The sequence below is a fragment of the Meles meles genome, chromosome X (genome assembly GCF_922984935.1).
Source record: "Meles meles chromosome X, mMelMel3.1 paternal haplotype, whole genome shotgun sequence".
In the NCBI taxonomy this organism is placed as follows: Eukaryota; Metazoa; Chordata; class Mammalia; order Carnivora; family Mustelidae; genus Meles; species Meles meles.
The window spans coordinates 64,788,074-64,812,492 of record NC_060087.1 but is presented as its reverse complement, the minus strand read 5'-3'; the positions used below and the strand labels follow the sequence as shown (position 1 = coordinate 64,812,492).

Sequence of the window (24,419 nt, the reverse complement as noted above, 5' to 3'; positions counted from 1 at the left end):
CTTTTCTAGCACTGTATTGCCTATGTCTTTTTAAAGGTGTGCTGCATGTTGGTAATTATAAAGAGAAGAAAATGGAGATTTAAACTAAAGTATCCAAAGTGAGGCTTTAGGTCTGCTTCCTCAACCCTGATCTTGTGTACAGTTTTCTCCCTTTGTCCTTACTCTTTATTAAAGTTTAAATACCTCAGAGCATAGTTTACCAAACAGTGATGTTACTGTGCAGTGTTAATACAGGATTTTACCTTGGTCTTTTTTAACATTAGTGAGAAATACACGCACTAAAATAATTTGATGTGAAGTCTAAAATAGCTAATCAGCCTATTTAGGGAACTTCCATATATTTATTTTTAGGAATAAAAGTTCAGAAGGAACAATTTAATTGTAGGGCAAGTATCAGTAACCTATAGCATATTAACCACATGGTGGCACATGAACCCAGTTTTTGTTGACATGTACCTGTAACGAGCCATGCTCATAACTGAAGCATAATTGAGGTTGATGTCATTGTTTCCTACTTCTCTGCCTCATTTATCTCAAGTTATATGTTTATTATTTAATAAACAAGTTCTAGTATTGTTTCTTTGTATTCACTGGCATAAAAATGATTATTCATCTGAGTAAGAATAGACCACTAGAAATCATAATATATGCCAGAGAAATTGTTTTAATTTTACAATTTCTTTGTATGTTAATTATATTCAGTGCTTTTCGGGATGGTTAATACATAGTAAAAAGAGCAAATGGTTTAAGCCCGTTCCTTTTTTTTTTTTAAAGATTTCTTTTATTTTTTTTTCCCATTTTATTTATTTTTTCAGCGTAACAGTATTCATTCTTTTTGCACAACACCCAGTGCTCCATGCAAAACGTGCCCTCCCCATTACCCACCACCTGTTCCCCCAACCTCCCACCCTTGACCCTTCAAAACCCTCAGGTTGCCCCAACCTCCCACCCCTGACCCTTCAAAACCCTCAGGTTGTTTTTCAGAGTCCATAGTCTCTTATGGTTTGCCTCCCCTCCCCAATGTCCATAGCCCGCTCCCCCTCTCCCAATCCCACCTCCCCCCAGCAACCCCCACCCATCTATTTGACAGAGATCTCAAGTAGGCAGAGAGGCAGGCAGAGAGAAAGTGAAGGAAGCGGGCTCCTCGCTGAGCAGAGAGCCCCATATGGGGCTGGATCCCAGAACCCTGGGGTCATGACCTGTGCGGAAGGCAGAGGCTTAACCCACTGAGCCACCCAGGCGCCCCGCCCATTCCATTTTCTAATCACCTGTCAAACACTCTTTTTAGGATGTAATCTTAGGCACGCTGCATAAGTTTTCTAAGCTTCACTTCCCTCAAGAACATAAGATAGTAATACCTTTCTCACAGAGGAGATAATCCACATAAAACCCCTGCCTAACACATAGTAAGTGCTCAAATGTTAGCTGCTATTTTTGTTTCTGTAATTCAACTATCATTGCCATTATACTTGGTCCATTTCTCTGAAACCACTATAGACATAAATTTTTAGAATTTCAGAGGAGTCATGAAGTCCTAATCCTTAGGAGATTAAGCTTCACATATGACAGATTAGTAGAAGACTAAAAATATTTAGGAGCCAGAGATAGTAATCTCACCTAGACTGAGGAAGAGATGGGTATTTGAGGCTTGGATTCTTCTAGAGATCAATTTTAATCAAGAGTGAATAATACTAGATATTGATAATCACTTTTAATGATACTAGCATGCATTTGACTGTGAACTACTAGTACCCTTCTAACATTTCAAGGATTTTTTTTCTTAAATAATACATGCAACTTTAGAATTGTCTACCTTATAGCCAGCTGATACCTCTTTAGTGATTTTTTAAAGTGAAGAGGTGCTTCTAGTGTCCCTCCACAAACCAGAAAAACAATAGACTGACCTTGCTTGCTTTTAAGATTTATTTATTTATTTGAGAGAGAGAGAGAGAGAGAACGTGCAAAAGCAGAGGGAGGAATGGAAGGAGAGGGAGAAGCAGGTTCCCCCCTGAGCAGGGAGCCATCACGGAACTTGATCCCCAGGACTCTGGGATCATGACCTGAGTTGAAAGCAGGCACTTAACCGACTGAGCCACCCAGGCAACCTTGACCATGCTTTATTTAAAGTGCTGCTTTGTCTCTCTTGCTGTGTTTCTCTCTGTCAAATAAATAAAATCTTTTTTAAAAAAGCAAAGAGGGTACATTAAAAAAAATAAAGTGCTGCTTTGTGTCTTACTTTGATTGTATTACCTTATAACACAAGAATTATTAAGGAGCCAAGGTTATTGAGTATTCTAGGGAAAACATTTAGATGAAATGGACTCAGTGCCAATGATGCCCCTGAATAGCAGCCTCCCTAACTCTGGCAGGATGCCTTGCAAATCACTTCTTTTTTTCTTTTTTTTTTAAAGATTTGCAAATCACTTCTAATGGAAACATCATCTGTGAGGCCACCTTACTGGCAGAGTTGGGAGTGGAATGTAAGATTCCATTGGGGAGGGTGTGAGGTAGACTTCAGGAAGTGTCTCCTTTTAAAACACTAGAAAGATCTGCTACTCAAGATTATGGAAGTTCTGAAATTTAAAATACGAGGTTTATATTTAGTAAATGCTGACTGATTAAACAAATTTTAATTCATTTATTTATTAGGAATTCAAAAGCGGGAACTTTTTGGCTTTGTAGACAAATTAAAAGATATGTCTGTTCTTTCTAGGTTATAAGCTTTCTACTACTGGCCTGTGAGGGTAGGAATTGTGTCAGTGAATCTTTATCACTATATTCCTAGCATCTGGCATAATACCTAGCACATAGCAAGTATTTGTTAAAAATGTGACAAGTGAACAAATGAATTTTTGTCCTATAATTGCATGCTGATGGTTGTAAGGCAGTGGTCTGCATGCCTTTAAAATTGTGTTTTTTCTTGTGTGTAGTTCTTGGACTAAGAGTAATAACATCTGAATAGATTCTGAATAGCATCAGAATCACCTGGCAGCTTGATTAAAAATGCAGATTCCTGACTTCATCTAAGACCTGCTGAATCAATTTCTGCAAGTGGGCCCTGGGAATCTGTATTTTTAACAAGGTTCACTACTGTTTTATAGCTATAAGGTATTTAGTAGCGTGATTTGCCTTTGTAGTTATTATCAGCTAAACCTTTGAATTAGGAATAATGATAAACAGGGGTGCCTGGTGGCTCAGTGGGTTAAGCCTCTGCCTTTGACTCAGGTCATGATCTCAGGGTCCTGGGATTGAGTCCTGCATCAGACTCTCTGCTCAGCTGGGAGCCTGCTTCCTCCTCTGTCTCTGCCTGCCTCTCTGCCTACTTGTGATCTCTGTCAAATAAATAAATAAAATCTTTTTTAAAATAATAATGATAAACAGTAGCTAACAATTACTGAGTGCTTTTTATGCAAGACACTGTACTAAGGGCTTTACTTATATTGAATCATTTATTTATTATTGCTTTATTATTTTTTAATTCTTATAGCCACCTTACAAAGCTGGTACAGTCTGTTTTGATCTTATAGATGATGAAGTTATAACAGAGAAGTGGTGGCATCTGTATTTGATCTCAGTGCCATAACCAGACCCCATACTCTTTAACTACTACATTCTGTTGTGCTGGCATTAATTTATTATGTGATTAAGCTTGTGGAAGAAGTTTTGGTATGACTTCACACTCCTTTTTTAATTTCCAACTTTCTTTTTCATTGATATCTAATTGACATATAATAGTTTCAGATGTACAACATAATGATTCAGTATATGTATATATTGCTAAATGATTAGCACAATAAGTCTAGTTAACATCCATCACCACGCATAGTTAGATTTTTTTTCTTGTGATAAAAAACTTTTAAGATCAATTCTCATAGCAACTTTGAAATACACATTGCATTATTACTAACTGTAGTTTCCATGCTATACCTTACATCAGCAGAACTTACTCATCTTACCCTTTGACAGATGTCTCCCCATTTTACACACAACCTCAGGTCCTGGTAACCAGCACTCTATTCTGTTTCTATGAATTCAGCTTTTTAGATTCCATGTGTAAGTGAGATCACAGGTATTTGTCTTTCTCAGTCTGACTTATTTCCCTTAGCATGATGCCTTCAAGATTCCCTCCATGTTAATGCATTGACAGGATTTCCTTATTTTTTTTTGTGGCCAAATAATATTCCATTGTATATATGTACCACAATTTCTTTATCCATTCATCCATCAGTGGACACTTAGGTTGTTTCCATGTCTTGGCTATTGTAAATAATGATGTGATGGATGTGAGGGTTCAGGTATCTTTTGAGTGTTTTTCTTTTCTTCAGATTAATACCCAGAAGTGAAATTATTAGATCATATAGTTTTATTTGCAATTTTTTTTGAGGAACCTTCAGGCTATTTTCCATAATGGTAGTACCAATTTCCATTCCCACCAACAGTGCACAAGTTTTCCCCTTTTCTTTACATCCTCATACTTCTTGATCAATACTAAGGGTTTATGAAAAAACATTTTCAGTGTTATCAAGTATAAAATACTGGAGAGTGTAGATTTTATCTTTAGTTACTGCAAAATCCTAGGGTGGCAAAGCTGATTCTAGTCCTCCTGAAGTATTCTGGATGCTGAACTTATCTCTAGCCCTGAGTCAGTACAGCATTGTCGTTAAGAACAAGAGCCCTTGAGAAAGACCACCTAGGTTTGAATCTTGACCTTTGTCAAGTTGTTTGACTTCTCTCTGCCTCAGTTTCTTGATCTATAATTCTGAGATACTTATGTCTGTTGTTCTTCAAAAAACTCATCCTCTTCATTTTTATTTTCATCTCCTTCTGAGACTGTTATTAGTAAATGCCTGCCCTTCTGCTTTTAGCTTTTCATATCTTACAGCTTTTCTTTTGCCTCATTCTCATCTCCTAGTTCACTAAGTTATTATTTTCTTTGCTCTGTCTCTTCTGCTTTTTATATTATCCATTGAGTTATTTATTTCAGTGATTATTTTTTATCCCTAATATTTCATATTGGCTCTTTTTAGATAATTTTTGTTTGAATTTCATATTGACAGTACCTTTCCTTATTTCCCGAAGTATATTTTCATGCTTATTTTGAATAATTGATACATTTTTTCAATAACTTTGCTTCAAATGGCATATGGTGCCAGTTTGTTGTCACACTAGGGATGGTGTGTGTGTGTGTGTGTGTGTGTGTTGCATGTGTGTTTGCATGTGTGTTGGCCTGTAAGTTCCTGGAATTTGTTTCTTTTTCCTTTCTGTAGTTTCCGTGGATTGATTGCAGTGGGAGGGAGCCAACACAGCCATTCTGATTCATGATCTTAGAAATCTTAGAAATCTTAGGTCTTAGAAATCTTATCCGTTATATGGTGATATTAACAGTATGTACTTCATAGAGTTACTATGAAAATTAGATATTCTGTGTAAAGTTCTTAGAATAGTGTTAGCATGCAATTATACATTCCATTTAGCTTTAAAAAAAATTTATAGAGAGGTGACTTGAATTCAGATCCTAGCTTTAGAAAAATGTTTTTTGATAAGTTAAATATAGAGCTGACTAGGGGTAAAAAGGATATTGACCCATCTTTCGGACTTTGTGCTGTCCCAAAATTCTGTCACATTGTCTAGTGTTGTCTGTCTCCATTATTGCAAAGAAAATAAAGAGGAAATGGTTGGTTTAACATTTTTTCCTGTTTTGAAAATTTTCAAACTAGAAAAATATGGATACTCATATACCCATCACCTAGATTTAGTAATTATTAGTATTTTGCCACATTTTCTTCCTCTATTTTTCTGAAATATTTTAAGTTACATTTTTAAAATTATTTATTTTTTAGAGTATGTGTGAGTGGGGTGGGGGGAGGGGCAGAGGGAGAGAGAATGAATCTTAAGCAGGCTCCTTGCTAAGAGTGGAGTCCAGTGTGGGACTCGATCTCACAACCCTGAGATCATGGCCTGAGCCAAAATCAGGAGTCAAATGCTTAACCATCTGAGCCACCCAGGTGCCCCAAATTATATTATGTATTTAAATTACAAGATTATGATACTTATAAATATTACAGTATAAATCTCTAAAGTATAAAGGCACTTCAAAAATAGACATTCCTTATATAACCACTATACCATAAAATCAATAACTTCTTAATTTCCTAACATCATCTAATACGATTCCTATATTCAGATTACTCCAGTTGTCTTGAATATGTCTTTTATAACTAATTTGTTCAAATCCAGTTCTGTTCAAGATATACACAATATATTTGATTGTTGTATCTCATTGTTATAATCCTCTTAATTTAGTGTACTCATCTTCCCTCCATTCTGGATTTATTTCCTGTTGGGTATTTGAACTTCCCTTTGTTATATATTCTGTAAACTGGAAATTAGACCCAAAGGCTTGATTAAATTCTTAACAGGTATTTCTGGCAAGAATGTTTTCTAGATAATGTGTAAAAAGATGTTAATACTTTTTAAAAATACAGGATAAGGCAAAGTGTGAAGGAAAAGGAGTAATAAATATACATATCGAGTGCTTGTGCTATGTTCTTTTAAATACACAATCTCATTTAATTCTTACAATGACCCCATGAGTTACCAATGGTATTATCCCTTTGTAGCAAGGGAATTGGTTCCAAGAGATCACTGAACTATTAAATGGCAAAGTTAGAATTCAAAAAGAGAAAGGAAAAAAGTCAAATAAGGCTGTTTATCTTTACATAAACATAAAAAGTTTTACTAACAAATCACTTGCTCTTTGTTCCTCTATCTCTGGTAAAATAAAAGCAACAAATTGATTTGACCTTCACATAAATAAATTGCTCTGGCTTATCATGCTCTCATTTTAGGCAATGAGAGGCATCCTTTTAAACATCAGCAATAAAAAATTTTAACATATACGTTCGCAGAACAGGTAATAACTTATTAGTCCTTCTGTGACAGCCGTATATTTAGGATTTTCTAGGACAGTTCTAATATCCCATAGTTTGCCCTATCAGACATCTGAAATTTTTCACTAGAAAAGCTTGGTTAAAGTGTACAACTTCTTTCTCTCTGTACAGTAATAACATTGTTTCTTAAAGTATGTTTGTGGGGGAGTCTGCTTTAGACCTTTAGAAAAGGTGTTGGAAGTAGGAGAAAGTAGTAAAGAACACCATTAGAACTCTTCTAGTTAGCTGACCAAGAGAAGAAAATATTTTAGTGAAGAGAAGGATTAAATTCTATCAGATGTTGCTGGTGGATCGACAGGATCAGGTCTGGGAATTGACTGTGAGATTTAGCAATGCAAATATCATCAGAAAACCTGGCACTGTGCTTATGTACTTCATGGGTAACATTTAATCTCCACAGAAGATCTTGTGAAGTAGAAATTTATTAGGCCTATTCTACGTATCAGGAGACTGAGATTCAAAAAGATAACTACTCAGGGACATAGGGCCAGTAAGTGTTAGAACTAGGATTTAAATCCAGTAAGACTGTAGGTCTGCACTGTCCAATACAAGAGCCAGCTACATGTGGTTATTTACATTTGCATTTAAATGTATTAAATTAAACTTTAGTTCCTCAGTTGCACTAGTAACATTTCAGGTTCTCAGAAGTCACATGTAGCTCCCGTTGGACAGCACAGACAGAACATTTCCATCATTGCCCAGAGTTCTGTTTAGCAGCTCTCTAGAGCCTGTGAACTTAACCACTATACATAAAACCTTTCAATTTACGGGCACCTGGGTGGTTCAGTGGGTTAAGCCTCTGCCTTTGGCTCAGGTCATGATCTCAGGGTCCTGGGATCGAGTCCCGCATTGGGCTCTCTGCTTGGTGGGGAGCCTGCTTCCTCCTCTCTCTCTGCCTGTTTGTGGTCTCTCTCTGTCAAATAAATAAAAATTAAAAAACACCTCTCAATTTACAACGTTATATGAAATTTAAAGTAAGTCTTGTCATTAAATTTTCCTCTGAAATTCAAAAGGCCGACATGGGTCTTTTTATCAGATCAGTTGATTCCAAAAAAACTATATGGTATTTATATTTCAGACAGCCTGGTCATGAAATTGTCTGTTGTAGAGAGAAACCTGGAAAGCAGGGCTAGATCTATGTCCTTTCACTCTTTTCCATTTTCATTTAGGGGAGTTCAGAAGGACGTAACTAGCATTTTGGCATGATCAGTGATCCTGAATTAATGTAAGGTGCTTGAGTGGCACCTGTTTGTTAATAACCTAAAGAATGTTACTTGATTGGTTAGGTTGGCTGGTTCAAATATGTCTTGTAACATTTTAGGAATAGTGGAAAATGTAGGCTGGGATACTTTTGGGTGAATTAAGTAGGTGAATACCTCCTTCTGTCTCTTCAGTTACTGATGTTTTCATGACCAGGATTTTTACATCATATTCATTGATTTGGACCCTTAAAGGAATATAATTTGCATGAGAGATTTGGTCAATATAAGAATCACTAGATGACCTTACTTATGTATTTTGTTTTTATTATTTTACCTTTTTTAATATTTACTTTCTTTAAAATGTAATCTGAACTACTAAATATCTGCTTTCATTCCTATTTCATAGGTCTTCTATCTATATCCTTTTTATTAGCATACCTATAGTTGAGTTAGAGGATGTTAACAGTGTTATGAAATAAGGAGATAATATGAACTCCATATTGTATAGCATGAGAAGCAAGTTCCCATTTGGGCTCTACTTAGAAAGCTGCAACCTCTAGAAAGTCACTACCATCCTATAAAATCTTGACTGAAACTGTTTACCTCACAGTGAATGGCATGTGGCTTATGTAATAATTATAATGGATAGCAGATTTTTAAAGGTTAAATGCTAAATATACTATCTAGTTCCTTGAATGTTAAATTGAGCAGAAAACATTCTTCTGACCAAAGGAGACTTTGGCTCTTACCTTCCACCCAAAACAGTGTGGTAGGCCTGCCTTTTCCTTTCTTGAAAGTGACAAGTTCTGTAGTTGCCACTTTCTTATTTTCACCTCTAATTTGGGAATCTGGATATGTTTATAAATGGTCTTTGGGGAAAGTGTGTGCTCTTAACCTAAAAATTTGGTATGAGGTGGTATGTGAACTTTATTCAGTATCTCTCTAGTTAACTTAATCAAGTATGTTGCCTTTTTCTTTTCCCCAGTGTAGTTTGGGGAAAAAACAGGCTTCAGATTTGAAAGTAAAAACTTTTTTTTAACCCAGAATATTAAGTTTCTTTACTAAAAATCTAGACTTATTGAAGTAATAAAAGAAATTTTCTTCATAGCTTTTTGAGTGGGTGCTGTGGCACTTAACTATTCTAGTGACATTTTATTTCCAGATATTAAAGAACTCAAATTCAAAGTGATGGCAAGCAAAATATTTTGAAAAATGGCAACCCCCACCCCCACCCTCAGGCAAAGACTTAATTGTTTTTAAAATTTTATTTTCAAGGTTGAATTTCAGGATTGATTAGATGGGAATTTTTGTCAGCTTGCCAAACACTTTAAACTTCTAAATAAATTAACTTAAACTTTTAATTTATTGTTAATTTTGTCTTATTAATTAAACTAGTCATTTTTAAAGCTTAAATTAATATAGCTGTTAGCTAGAGACCATGCTCTTTCCCAGCTGTTAAGCTTTTTCACTTATTGAAGGAAAAATAAAATTTAGACAAAGAAAAGGTACACATTTGGATATAATTTAAACCGCATTTTCATGACTATTGGCCTAGTGATTATAGATTCTGTTCCAGTATTGTTTTCAATAATAGTGTTGCTATAGCAACTAATGAATGCATGCTTCAATGAGAAGAAACAAAAAACCTTTCCACCGATCGTGTTGCATATTGAGATGAAATTGTTCTTTATTAACATATAATTTGCTCTAGATTTTGGAAAAAACGGTTTTTTCCCAAGGAAGTATTCTGAGAATCCTGTTACACGTATTCTTATTTTGCTCTCTTAATCTCATTTGCTTTTTGTATTAACAATATGCTATATAATTAATTTACAAAGGGAAAGATGTAGAAACAGTTTATATCAGAAATTCTGTATCTTTTTTCTGTTATTTGTGTCTTACATAGCACTCTAGAGGAAAGAAGGATTTTTGGCCTTCTGCCTCTGAACTATATAAATGAGTCTTGTTCTTATAAAAGTGAGTTAACTTAACACATGTAGTGTCTTTTCTTTGTTAAAATGGAGATTGTGGTAAACATACTTGTTTAAGTCCTTGAGCATTATTGGCTTACTTATTGTATGAACAAGTGGTTGAAATACACTAAAATTTATCCTGTAGCTATTTTGTTGCAGATTTAGTAATAATGAAAAACTGTAAGTAGCCTAAATATTAATAAACCCTTAAATAGAATAATTAGATTATAAGGTTTATCTATATAATTTGTAAGCACTTAAAGCTGTTAAACATGATGATTTGTGTATAACACCCAGTGCTCCATGCAATCCATGCCATCCTTAATACCCATCACCAGGCTCACCCATTGCCCCACTCCCCTCAATGAATCATGGAACACTACATCAAAAACATGTGATGTATTGTATGGTGACTAACATAACACATAAAAAAATATGGCTTGTATTTGATGTAAAATGATGTCTATGGAAAGCTACTAATTCAGAAAAGTGGTTTCAACACTATAGTACAATCCCATTTTTATGTAAAAGCATGTATGAGTGTGAGAGTAAAGTGTAAATGTGTGGAGGAATATATGACAGGTGGTGCCATTAGTTATCTCTAGGTTTTATAATATGAAATTAGCATTGTTTCCTTAAATATTTTTTTTCCATTTTATTTATTTTTTCAGTGTAACAGTATTCATTCTTTTTGCACAACACCCAGTGCTCCATGCAAAACGTGCCCTCCCCATTACCCACCACCTGTTCCCCCAACCTCCCACCCCTGACCCTTCAAAACCCTCAGGTTGCCCCAACCTCCTACCCCTGACCCTTCAAAACCCTCAGGTTGTTTTTCAGAGTCCATAGTCTCTTATGGTCCGCCTCCCCTCCCCAATGTCCATAGCCCGCTCCCCCTCTCCCAATCCCACCTCCCCCCAGCAACCCCCAGTTTGTTTTGTGAGATTAAGAGTCATTTATGGTTTGTCTCCCTCCCAATCCCATCTTGTTTCATTTACTCTTCTCCTATCCCCCTACCCCCCCCATGTTGCTTCTCCATGTCCTCATATCAGGGAGATCATGCTCCCTTCTTTTCAAAGATTTTAAAAAAATATTTAAGGATCATGCTTAGTGAAATAAGTCAATCCTTAAATATTTTTTTAAAATCTTTGAAAAGAAGGGAGCATCCGTAGCCAGTAGAATAGTTGGAATGGTTTTTTCGTTTGATGTTAGGACGGAGCTATTGTTTTAGGAAAAGGGTCCAGAAATTTTTAATGATACAAAATAAAGTCCCATGCAGTTTTCCTGACTTGTTGGCATTTTAGTTGACTGTCGGTCAAAGGAACATTATTGCTGAGTCTCTTCCATAATCTGACCTTAGTAAGACAATCATGTTTGACTTGAGAGGATAGATCTTAAATCTGAAATTGGTGAGAAGACATTAAAATGTTTTGGAAATGGTGTTTCCTAAAATGAATGTCTCCTGAAAATGAAAATGGTAAAATGGTTCATGTCAGGTTTGGGCTAAGCATGAACTGGGTTTTCACAGGTTTGTGTCTGAGAATTGTGTTTGCTTCAGTTTTTCTATTTTCCTTTATTTAAAAAATCAGCATATTAAAAAAAAACTTCAAAAAGTACAGAAGTGTTCAAAGTGAGGGAAAAAATAGACATACTTGGCTTTTTCCCACCCCAAAATCCTTCAGGGTAGTCTTTTTTATTTGAGTATAGATCTGGGAAATGGAGGAACTATGCCTCATGAAAACATTCTTTATAGTGTGATAGAATGATCACTGGATAGAAGTCTGGAAATTCAGCTTCTAGTCCTAGCTAGTCTGATCTGTGTGATTGGAACAAGTTACTTTGCCTCTCTGGGCATGGGTTTCTACCAGTTCCAAGGTGATAAGTTTGGACTTTGAAATTATAGGATGATAAGGACTGACTTGATACAACTTTCTGATAGTTCAGACATTTTTTAAAGGGTATAAATGAGGGTGTGTGTGCATGCCTGCACATGCACACTGCATACATGCATCTCTGGAAAGTCTTTCTCTCTAATCATAAAAGAGTAACTAATGTATGAATTCTGGTGTTTATAATTAAGAAATAAACACTGTACTTAACTGACAGAAGATTTATTTCCAAAGAATTGGATGTTTCATCTATTTCTGCTATTCTCATATCATCCTGTTATACATGTGAATGGAGAGGATTTCATTTTGTTTAACTGACAGTCATAGCTAAATTATTATTCATTGTTACAGAGAGAATCAGTGGCACAGCTGAAAGTAAATCAGTTCCTAGCACACAGTTCTCTTGGTCTTTCCCTTAGGTTGCTTTCTTAGGGAAATTAAGTTATTTTTGACTATGGTTAAGAACATCACTTACTGCTAGACAGAAGTAAAATTAGGGACTATCCGTAGAACATTTCTACCTTGTAATTTATTTGGTATTTTGTAGAATAGTTGACTTTTCTAACTGTATTTGGTATGGTCACTTGCTAAAAATATAAGTCAGTGTTACCTGGTTTTATTCTAAACCTCTCTCTTGAGTCATAGTTGGGGGTTAAGCATGGGAGACATATATCTGAAGAAGCATTATCTTTTCATAGAATTTAATTTCATTTGGCCTATCTCTCTGCCTACCTGGTCAATAACTGAGCTTTGGAGATCTGTCTAGTGATGATAAACCTGTTTTATATTGCATAGGCATGGGAAGTCAGCTTTGATGACAGATTTCTACACTGGTATAGAGGAGAAATGTTTAGCTAGTGTTTCAAAAGAACTAAACCTGTTAGCATCTGTGTATTCCACCATTCAGCTTTCTTGAGCCCTCTCCTATATATGGTTCTCTAATGTTTTCAGTTTTCAACAAAAGAAATAGTATATCATGTCAAAATGAAGTATAAAATCTCAATTACAATTATATTAATGAAATCAATTCCTTTAATCTTATGGAATGATGAAATATTTCAAATGTTTATTAGGGTAGCAAGAAAAAGAGTTGTTTAAATGATACCAAATATTCTGATTATTTGGAATCAGTGTCAGCATTTCCTATTGTACAGAAGAAATCATAGGGCCTCATGAATTGAGTTTTCCAACTTGAATTATTTGACAGAAATTTGAGTTCCTGCCATGTGTTATAATACTTTGGGGATCGATGAAGATGTAAAGACAGAATCATTTTCACATGTGGGATTTGTCTATGCTAAAACTTAGGAAGGCATTAAGCATTACTAGATGTAGATTAAATTTAAATTTAATGGACTTAAACTTCTGCAGCCTTTCCTTTGCTCTGTAATTATTTATGTTCCTTCACTACATTCACACTCAATTTAGAAAGTGTGTTCTAAGAGAACTTGATGTTACAAGCTATGAAAAATCCTTTGGTAAAGTGAATTAATTTGCCTTTTATAAAAAATATTCAGGTTTTCATCTGTGATTTCTTAATAAACAACTTGTGAATATTTTAATTTCTTATTAGCAAGTAACATCTGTGGTTCACTTTAACACCCTCCTCCCAGTCTCTCTTTGTCTCTCTCTCTCATAATCATAATTACACAAAGCAGGAGTTTGGTTGTTCTTACTAAGTATATAAATGATCCCAAGTTTTAAGCTTTTAATTTTTTTAACCTTAAGACTGACTTAACAATCAGAGAAAGACAACTATCATATGATCTGCCTGATAGGAGGAAGTTGAGAGGCAACATGGGAGGGTTGGGGGAATAGGAAAGGAATAAATGAAACAAGATGGGATCAGGAGGGAGACAAACCATAAGAGTCTTAATTTCACAAAACAAACTGAGGGTTGCCAGGGAGAGGGGGATCAGGAGAGGGTGGTGGGGTTATGGACATTGGGAAGGGTATGTGCTATGGTGAGTGCTGTGAAGTGTGTAAACCTGGCGATTCACAGATCTGTACCCCTGGGCTAATAATACATTATATGTTAATAAAAAATTATTTTATTTAAATTATTTTATTTATTAAAATAAAATTATTTTAAGAAAACTGACTTAAGACACTATGACTTAAAAAAACCCACTATAACAATAACATGATAAACTGCCTATCAGTTTAAATTTGACCTATGCATCTTTACAATGTAATTTATAATTGACCTTTCTACTATTGAAATATAAGGACTCTATGTTCCAGTGCAACTTTCCTGTAGCTGTTTAGATTAATTTAGGTTTGCTTTTTGTTAGTATAGTGGCTGGTGGCCAAGGTAATTGTGATAGAAATAAAGTTGATAAATATGTATAAACGGGAGTAGCCATGATTTTTAACATAACCATCCAATGTAATCTCTGATTTAAGCAGACTTGTATTAGCATTTATTATCAACTCAGAATACAAAACAAAATGTATATGAAAAAGGTTGGAGAAAAAAACTCACAAAAACTACATTTAAAACATTATGAACCCCTAAAACATGCTTATATAAAACATTGTTTTATAGGAAGTTCTTACATAAGAGGCTGGTGTTGCATGTATTATGACTGTTATCTAAGTAATTTATATCCTGTGTATCAGAAATATGTGTAGTAGCCAGTGTCTAGTTTCTAGTCCGACAGTAGACCAAAGAACTATGGAGATAGGATCCAGACAGAAAGAATAATTCTCTGTGATTTCAACCCCTCTAAACAGGACACCATACTTGCAGAACTTCTACAAATACATAAAGAACACATTGTAGGATATCATGAACATGATTCTCTTTTGGACCACAAAGAAGAAGAAGAGTTGACTGAAGAAGAAAGAAAAGCAGCTTGGGCTGAGTATGAAGCAGAGAAGAAGGTAGTTCATTCAAAATGCTTTTTGGTTTTGGTTTTTGTGTTAGTCATTTGAAAGGGCAGTGAGTAAGAAAAGGGCCACATTTGGAACAGGTAATAATAATAGGGAGTCTTTAGGAACAGAGTCCCCAAATACGAGTGTGTTTATAGGCTTTGGTTGCCTTTGGTGGTAGAGTGGGAGGAAAGGAAAGAAGAAAATAGTTTCCACTTAAAGAGTAGTAACCCCAGTTCTGCTTAGCACGTGCTGAATTGAGAGATTAGTGGGAAGCTGTATATTTAGTATCACTTAACTCCTGTCAACACCCTCACTCTAGTAACAGACATGCAGGAGCTTAGAGTTTGGAGGTAGGAGGACATGTTTCTTTGACATGTGTACCATGAAATCATTGACTGAATGTCAGAACGCAAAAATATTCCATTATTGGACATTAATATCAGTCTCCAACAGCAACGTTATTTAAAATAGTTCCCATGTCTGTTTTAAACACCAAACCACTTGAGCAAAAATGCGCCTGAGCATGGGAAACCTTATCCTAATACTTGAATTCTTTTTAAACTCCTAACTCATTGTACCAAACTTCTTTAACATTACTGTGATGTTAGGAGTCTCATTAGAATTCTCTGAGTTGCCCCATTCTGTGGGAATTATCAGAAAAAAGAATACACCTTCAGGGGTTAAAGCTTTCCATGTAATAAGATCTTGGTTTCGGGTGAAAAGGGTGTTTTGTTTGTGTGTGAAGAGTGTTAATAATTTCTTAGATCTGAGAACGTGGAATCTTTACTAAACCAGTAGGTGATGTAGAATTTCAAGTTTTAAATCACAATGTGGAAAGTGCATAATTTTTTGTTTTTAGGGACTGACCATGCGATTCAACATACCAACTGGGACCAATTTACCTCCTGTCAGTTTCAACTCTCAAACTCCTTATATTCCTTTCAATTTGGGAGCCCTGTCAGCAATGAGTAATCAACAGCTGGAGGTAAGTTGTGAAGTACAAAAGTAGTTTAACATGAATTAAAGGCATTCAAGTATCCTGTTGTTGAGGGTTCCCTATGCAGGAATATCACTTTCTCCAAAAGATTACCTCTGAATAGACCAAGAAGTTTTTCTTTTATTTGTTGACCTTTTTGAACTATCACAGTATAGTAAAATGTAGTTTGTTCAGAACACAAAAGAATTAGGCCTTGAATTAATGTTCTGTGAATTATTTTAATTAGGGAACAATAGGGCAATTGACTGGCTAGGGAAATAGCACTTTCTTCAGTTATAAAATACTTTGAATCAACAAATTAACTTGCTAATATTTGAAAACAGGATATATACATCTATATTCTGATACAATGTAGATGCAGCATTGGGTATATGATAATATCCAGTATTATATTTAAAACTAGAACCAGTTATGAAGTAAATAAGAAAGATTAGGTTTTATTATACCAGTTATGTAATAACTTAATTGAATCTGTGGTTTTCTTTTGAAAATGTTCTTATGGAGTCATTTAAATTAATAAACTATTGGTGCAAACCCTAACTTTTATCTTCCTAATAGGACCCTCACTGATAAGTTTTACCCACTGTATTAATGCTGCATTTTGCTGCTTTTCAATTATTTGAAGAGTTTTAAAACCAAGTGCTATAAATTGGCAAAAGGAAGGATCCCTATACTTTATAACCATGTGTCTTTTATACGTCCTATATAACATTTCTTGCATTCTTCTAGGACCTCATTAATCAAGGAAGAGAGAAAGTTGTGGAAGCAACAAACAGTGTGACAGCAGTGAGGATTCAGCCTCTTGAAGATATAATTTCAGCTGTAGTGAGTTAATTGGCAGTTATCTTACTCCCTGATATTTTTGTCATGTGTTCCCCCTGTCCCAGCCCTTTTGTTTTTATTTTTAATTGTTTGCTTTACTCCTTCTGTGGGGAAAACAACATGATTCTTATAACTTAATTTGCAATAGTAAAATACTAATAAACCAAATAATAGTGCTGAGCTATAATTCAGCATTTTTACCTAAATGTTGGCACAAAAGAGAAATGGGTGCTATCCCAAATTATTGGGAAACCAGTCAGTCATAGAAATGTGTATGTTGTTTACGTAAACATATTTTATCAGTTACACAAATTAAATCGAAGTAGTTTCATTCCAGAAATAGCCAAATCTTGTACAACAGTGGATAACTTAGTACTCTGCTTTTACATCCTTGTTTTCTTTAGAAAAGAATAAAAGGGGGGGAAACCTTTTAAAACCCTGAATATTTTTGAGTACCTTAATTATTTTTCCTCCGTTCTACTGCAATAGGAAGTAAATGGAACTTTTTTCTTTTAGTGGAAGGAAAATATGAATCTCTCAGAGGCCCAAGTACAGGCATTAGCATTAAGTAGACAAGCCAGCCAGGAGCTTGATGTTAAACGAAGAGAAGCAATCTACAATGATGTATTGACAAAACAACAGATGGTAAGAGTCCCACTATCTCTAAGTTATGTCCAGTTCTCTTGAATTTATAATAATGGGTTTGTGTGACATCTGTGTGACACCTTCCCTCATATAGATGGATGACTGGTCATTGTTTTTTCCTGGAAGAAATTTTGTCAGAAATCATAGTGATTGTCAAATAAAGGTAATACCTGGGTTATAGGGTTACAAAAGAGCAACAAATTGCTAATGGGTCTCCTTGAAGATTGTGTAGGATCTTGTCCACATAGTTTTATTTTTTGTGTATTCTAGACATCCAAAAAGAAATTTTTGCCAGACTTTTACTATGTTTACCATTTTTAAACAATAAGGATACTTTTTAATATATTTAATTAGAGATTTTTAAAAAGTGGAGCTATATAGATGATATATGTTACAGGTTCCTACTAAATTATATAATTCTTTGAAAGACTAGCATATTCCAGGGGCACCTGGGTGGTTCAGTCCATTAGGCGGCTGCCTTCAGCTCAGGTAATGATCCCAGAGTCCTGGGATTGAGCCCCACGCCGGGCTCCCTGCTCAGCAGAAAGCATGCTTCTTCCTCTCCCTGTGCCTGCCTCTTTGCCTATTTGTGCTCTTTCTCTCTCTCTCTCTCTTTCTCTCCCTGTCAAATAAATAAAATTTAAAAATCTTTAAAAATAAAAGACTAGCTCATATTCCAGGACCTTTTGATCATTTTTTTCAGGATAGTTGTTTGCCAGCCATTTGCCTTTCACTGGGAAATTTTGACTCTTGACTCCAGGGAATCAATTTCTGTGGCATGAATTTTACTTAGAAAGCACTGTAGATTACTGATTTTTTAGATTATCTTAGGAAATTTGAGACACTCCAGGTAGGAATTATTCCCACTGCAAGTGCTTTTTCCCTTGGGTATTTGTCACTAAAAATGTTTGTCATCATGTGAAATATTTAAAAGAACGAAGAAATGAGCTTTGACAAAAAGTGCTGTAACTAATGCTTGAAACTAATCATAGTGTAAGACAGGTTACTATGGCAACTAACCTAAATGCTGCTTGCAATACAATACAATACAATAATCAAGTCATTAAGAGAATTTAGCCCTCAATGGTGTTACTAACTGGTTTCTAGAGTAATGGCCCTGTGAATGCCTCAAATTAGTAATGGTGTTAGCAATAATGTGTTTTCCTTTTGGTATGGTATACCCTTAACAAATTGATTTTAACTTAAAACTTGATACTTGCCTCTTTGAGATAGGTCATGCACTTATAACAGCTCCCATTTCTCTCTTTAGTTAATCAGCTGTGTTCAGCGAATACTTATGAACCGAAGGCTCCAGCAGCAGTACAATCAGCAGCAACAACAACAAATGACTTATCAACAAGCAACACTGGGTCACCTCATGATGCCAAAGCCTCCAAATTTAATCATGAATCCTTCTAACTACCAGCAAATTGATATGAGAGGGATGTATCAGTCAGTAGCTGGTGGTATGCAGCCACCACCCTTACAGCGTGCACCACCCCCAATGAGAAGCAAAAATCCAGGACCTTCCCAAGGGAAATCAATGTGATTTTGCACTAAAAGCTTAAAGGATTGTTAAAATCATAGAAAGATCTTTTATTTTTTTAGGAATCAATGACTTAACAGAACTCAACTGTATAAATAGTTTGATCCCCTTAAATGCCAATCTTCCATATTAGTTTTAATTTTTTAATAGGGCATACCATTTTTTCCTGACATTTGTCAGTGATGTTGCCTAGAATCTTCTTACACACATTGAGTACAGAAGATATTTCAAATTGTTTTCAGTGAAAACAAGTCCTTCCATAACAGTAACAACTCCACAGATTTCCTCTCTAAATTTTTATGCCTGCTTTTAGCAACCATAAAATTGTCATAAAATTAATGAATTTAGGAAAGAATACAGATTTATATATTCGTTCTTTACATATAAAAACACACAGCTGAGTTCTTAGAGTTGATTCCTCAAGTTATGAAATACTTTTGTACTTAATCCATTTCTTTATTAAAATGATTGAAATGGTTTTAATGTTCCTTTGACTGAAGTCTGCAACTGGGCTCCTGCTGTATCATCTCTGTGAGTGAAAGTTAGAAACTTATGGGTTATCTTTGACACAGAATTGTGTGCAATATTCTCAAATACTACTGCTCTAAAACTTGGAGGAGTCTTGCAGTTATCTTAGCATTGTATAAACAGCCTTAAGTATAGCCTAAGAAGAGAATTCCTTTTTCTTCTTTAGTCTTTCTGCCATTTTTTATTTTCAGTTATATGTGCTGAAATAATTACTGGTAAAATTTCAGGGTTGTGGATTATCTTCCACACATGAATTTTCTCTCTCCTGGCACTAATATAAAGCACATCTCTTAACTGCTTGGTGCCAGTGCTAGTGCTTCATCCTGTTGCTGGCAGTGGGATGTGGACTAACAAAACCAAGTTCTAGCATTTTAGGAGGTTAAGGATGATGGTGTGGTTGTAGGGTCACACCCTGTTTTATAAACAATATCAAAATGGCAGAACCATTGCTGACTTTTTAAGTTCACATGAGGAATGTGCTTTAATAATTCCCAGTACTGTCAGTATTGTGAAATAATTCCTCTGAAAGATAAGGATCACTGGCTTTTGTGCTCTTCCTCCTTTCTGTCATCATCATGTTCTTTTCCCCCAACTTCCCTATGTTATTTTAAATAAATTACATTTCAAAGTTCAATTTTTTTTTAGTTTAGATCTGTGAGGCAATTTTTTATCAAAATTAGTTCATCTAATACCCTTCTTTGAAGTTTTACTAGAAAATCATTACATTGTTTTTCTTAATCCAGGCCTATAAAAATGACCTATAAGTTTATTCATGTACAGTTTGACTGCTTGAATTTCTTGAAGAAAATTGTTAGACTATGGGAGTCAACTCAACATGGCAAAACCATTTTTGAGGTGGTGTTGTAACAGGTAATGGAAATAGCTAAGGAATTTCATAAAATAAGTTGGGTGGAGGAATTGCTCTAGGTATCACTGGATTAGAATGAGTTTAACATTAGCTAGAACTGTTTTGAGTTATTTGGATTATTAAAAGATTTCCATTTTTATCTTGAAAGAATTAGTAGTAAACATCTAAGAGCACTAGGTTTGTGATACAGAATTTGTGAAGTTAGGTGGATCCATTTCATCCTCCTCACTTTACCATGGTGAGTTATCACTAAGAAATCCCATGTATTTGGATATTGTGCCAGCCATATAGTTAAATTTACTGAATTGGGGTGGAGGGAGATGTGTGTTTACTCCAGAAGAAATGAAAAAGACAAGATCTATGAGATAAATATTTGAAGGCAGTACACTCTGGCCAGCTGTTGTTAGTTGGTATTTCTACAAGTCCAGAATACCTTAAACCTGATTTACTAGACCTGGAAATATTCAATATGGTCTGATTACTTGCTCAAAGACATGGATGTAGAAATTTTAGGCAACCTTCTAAACTTTTTTCACCATGGATGAAACTATGACTTAAGGAATAATACATAGAAAGGATTAATTGGAACTAAGAGAGTTTGAAATAAAACTTGGACCACTTTGCATACACTTTTCTCACTTGATCTTCTCACTTGACATTTTAGCTACATAATATGTACTTTGAGTATAACATCAAGCTTTAACAAATATTTAAAGACAAAAATCACATCAATAAGATACTAAAAGGCTCATTTTTATATTTGTTTTAGATGTTTTAAATAGTTGCAATGGCTTAAAAAATGACAATTTAAAATGTTGCTTGTAATACAGTTTTGCCTGCTAAATTCTCCATATTTTGTAACCTGTTTTATTTCTTTGGGTGTAAAGCGTTTTTGCTTAGTATTGTGATATTGTATATGTTTTGTCCCAGTTGTATAGTAATGTTTCAGTCCATCATCCAGCTTTGGCTGCTGAAATCATACAGCTGTGAAGACTTGCCTTTGTTTCTGTTAGACTGCTTTTCAGTTCTGTATTGAGTATCTTAAGTACTGTAGAAAAGATGTCACTTCTTCCTTTAAGGCTGTTTTGTAATATATATAAGGACTGGAATTGTGTTTTTAAAGAAAAGCATTCAAGTATGACAATAATACTATCTGTGTTTTCACCATTCAAAGTGCTGTTTAGTAGTTGAAACTTAAACTATTTAATGTCATTTAATAAAGTGACCAAAATGTGTTGTGCTCTTTATTGCATTTTCACAGCTTTGAAAATCTGTGCACATATTGTTTCATAGAAAATGTATAGCTTTTGATGTCCTATTTAATGGTGATTCTTTTGCACATTTAGTTATTTAATATTGGGAGGTCAAAAAGTTTGGTTTTTGAATCTGTTATGTACTAAATTCTGTAAAAGGAGATCTCTGACCTCAAAAATAATTTACATACCAGGACGCCTATGTGTGTTTGTGTTAGTTTTGGTTGTCTCTTTGTAATCCAGCACCATTTCCTGCTTCCCAATAGCTGCATCACTCATTTAAATCAAGCAGGACTACCAACCCACCCTTGATAGAAAAGCTGCTTACCCTTATGAAGCCATAGCAGGTTAATGGAAGCCTTTATTACCTGGCCTCCAAAGAAGCTGAATATTTTGTAGTCTTCCCTTAGCTATGCCCATTTTCCCTCTATCACAAAATCAGATACTTAACATCTGTGCCCCAAACAAAACTTTAAGATAGTCACTTACCTATCTTAGTACCATTGTCTCCTTTGAGGGTGGCATGTTGTAAAGCTATAGGTATCTATTCTAACAGTAAATTAGGTCATTCTTTTACATGCTTATTTCACTAAAAATTACATTCAGATTATTCCCATCTTATTTCACCAGACTTAGTCTCAAGTGACTTTAAGCTATCTCCACATCAGATCTACCCTTAGAGATGAAAATTCCTCCACGATGGATTTGTTTTTCAAGTCTGTAATCTGTGCCAATCCCAAAGGAGTTACCAAATTTCAGAAATGCTTTTTGTCTGTGCAACATTTTATATATGCTGTTATATGGAGGTGAATAAAAATTTAAAATCCAAAATATATATTGTTTCTAAGCTGAATATCTGCTAGGTAACCAAACTCAGCACACATTACTCATGTTGAATAATGGAATGGCCCCACCTAAGAATTTTACTCCCCAGAGTATGTACCGCCATAAAATTCTTTACGATATATCCTGCCACCCTCTCTGTGGAGTAACCTTTCTATCACCATTGTGCCTATTTGGTTAACTAAAGCAATCACCCTTTCTCTCACTTGAGAGCTTTCTGGTAGTGACCGCTGTATATATTCACCAAGGAAGACAGCATATAAATCGAGGCCTTTATTAAAGATAATGAAGATAAAGCTATAATTGAAGGAATGAAAGAGTGAGACAAACCCTAAAATACAGCAGACCCTCTTTAATACTCAGAACTACCACATAGTCCAAGCAATCTCCACCCTGCAGCACTTCTCCAAATTCGCCTCATCATTCTGTGCTCACTTTCTCCCTTGTAGAAACATAAGGGAGGACAATTGGCTCCAGTCTCCTTTAATCATATCAGATGAGAGACTTTTACATGTTGACTAGACTGAGCCCTCTCCCTATAGTCCTCACATCAAATACATGTTAGTTTTCAAGAAAGGTGAAGAGATGACATGATATGCAAAGACAGGATTTATTTTAGGTATATGAAGAGAAAGTGTAGTATTAAAAGGAATAAAGGTGGGGATAGGGAAAGACAGACTAGATTGGAGTGGATTAATCAAGGATCTTGAAATCCTGAATAATTTCAATATGAGGATAACAGGTTTGTGACATCTGGTGGATGTGTTCAAAGTAGCAATAAAGATGGTAATTTGGGCAGAGATAATTTGAATGGCTTAGAATACAAAGTGAAGAAAGATGGGAGACAGGAAGATAATCCAGGCATTCAGTGACAAGACTATAGACAATTTTAAGGAAAAGATCATTAGGGTTTGTATAAGTGAACTTAAATTGCAAGAAAAAAACTTACTCCTACCCTTACCCAGGGATCCAACTTTCTTCAGAATTTCTGGTTTTATGTGCAAAATTTCACTTACTCTTTTTGATTACCCTCTCAAGCCTAATGGTAAAACCCTTAGTGGCATTCCTGTTCTTAATTTTTCATTACTCCTGTCTATACCCTTACATGTATTTACAGAAAGTGGTCCATTTAACTAAATTGAGTGTAATTCTGTTTGTTTCCTCAAGCTAATTCCTCAAAAAACTATAACCATTTTGTTTAGTTTTTCCTAAGACCCATCCATTTCAAAGTGCTAGTATATGTTAATATTATATTTGTGAGTTGCCTTTGGTATTTTCCAAAATACCTTGTGGTTATTATGTGTTAGCCTGTATACAATGTATTGTGAAAGAAGTGAGAATAATTACATTCTCCTCATGACAGTTAAGATAAAAGTAAGAACAAAATAAAATTCATTGCACCCAGGAGGCAGAAAACATTACCTAAGTTACCTGGGTCTTTATATCTCATTTGGAAAATAGGACTATGATAACTTTCCTGAAGGCAGGAGCCTGGACCAGGTGATTTCCTGAGGTCCCTTTCAGCTTCAATAGTTAGGGTTTAACTGTGAGCAAAGCACGATTTGAAGTCAAAAGGCAATGGGTTTGTCTAAGTTTACACGGTACGTTTGTGAACAGAATTAGAAATCTCTTGCCTTTGGTTAACGCTCTCCCAGACTAAGGTATACCTTTTCTTTTCCTCTGTTTAGAAAAATGAAAGGTCTGACAGGCATTTTAATGACAAAGCAGATAAATCAAGTTGTAATGGGCTCTAATTACCACTTCCATAGCTGTTACCTCCTTTATCTTTTGCCCAGAGGCACTTCTAGAGCTGTGTTTCTTACTGCTTCTACAACTCAGAAAATGAAAAACCATATTTAAGGATGATTCTTATGTCCTTGTTGCCTGATTGGTTTATATACACAATAAAACATGAAGGCAAATATAACTCAGCTTCTGTAAAGTCAGCCATTAATGATAACTTCCCATTGTATTCATAGCTATAAAGCCCAAATTAGGCCAATGTTTAAATTGGTCTAGGAGTAAC

The 24,419-nt window shown here is 35.1% G+C and overlaps 1 protein-coding gene across 5 annotated transcripts in view; it reads left to right on the top strand.

The window, feature by feature from the left end:
- Positions 1 to 21,531, top strand: part of ATRX (ATRX chromatin remodeler) — a 296,636-nt gene extending 275,105 nt beyond the window's left edge. For all 5 annotated transcript variants that reach the window (XM_045994716.1, XM_045994715.1, XM_045994713.1 and 2 more), the window contains 5 exons: positions 14,751 to 14,900; positions 15,751 to 15,876; positions 16,618 to 16,713; positions 17,227 to 17,355; positions 18,626 to 21,531. In XM_045994716.1, the coding sequence (XP_045850672.1) occupies positions 14,751 to 14,900; positions 15,751 to 15,876; positions 16,618 to 16,713; positions 17,227 to 17,355; positions 18,626 to 18,904 (780 nt within the window). In that variant the 3' untranslated portion in view covers positions 18,905 to 21,531. The remainder of the gene's footprint in view (positions 1 to 14,750; positions 14,901 to 15,750; positions 15,877 to 16,617; positions 16,714 to 17,226; positions 17,356 to 18,625) is intronic.
- The last annotated feature ends 2,888 nt before the right edge of the window (positions 21,532 to 24,419 follow it).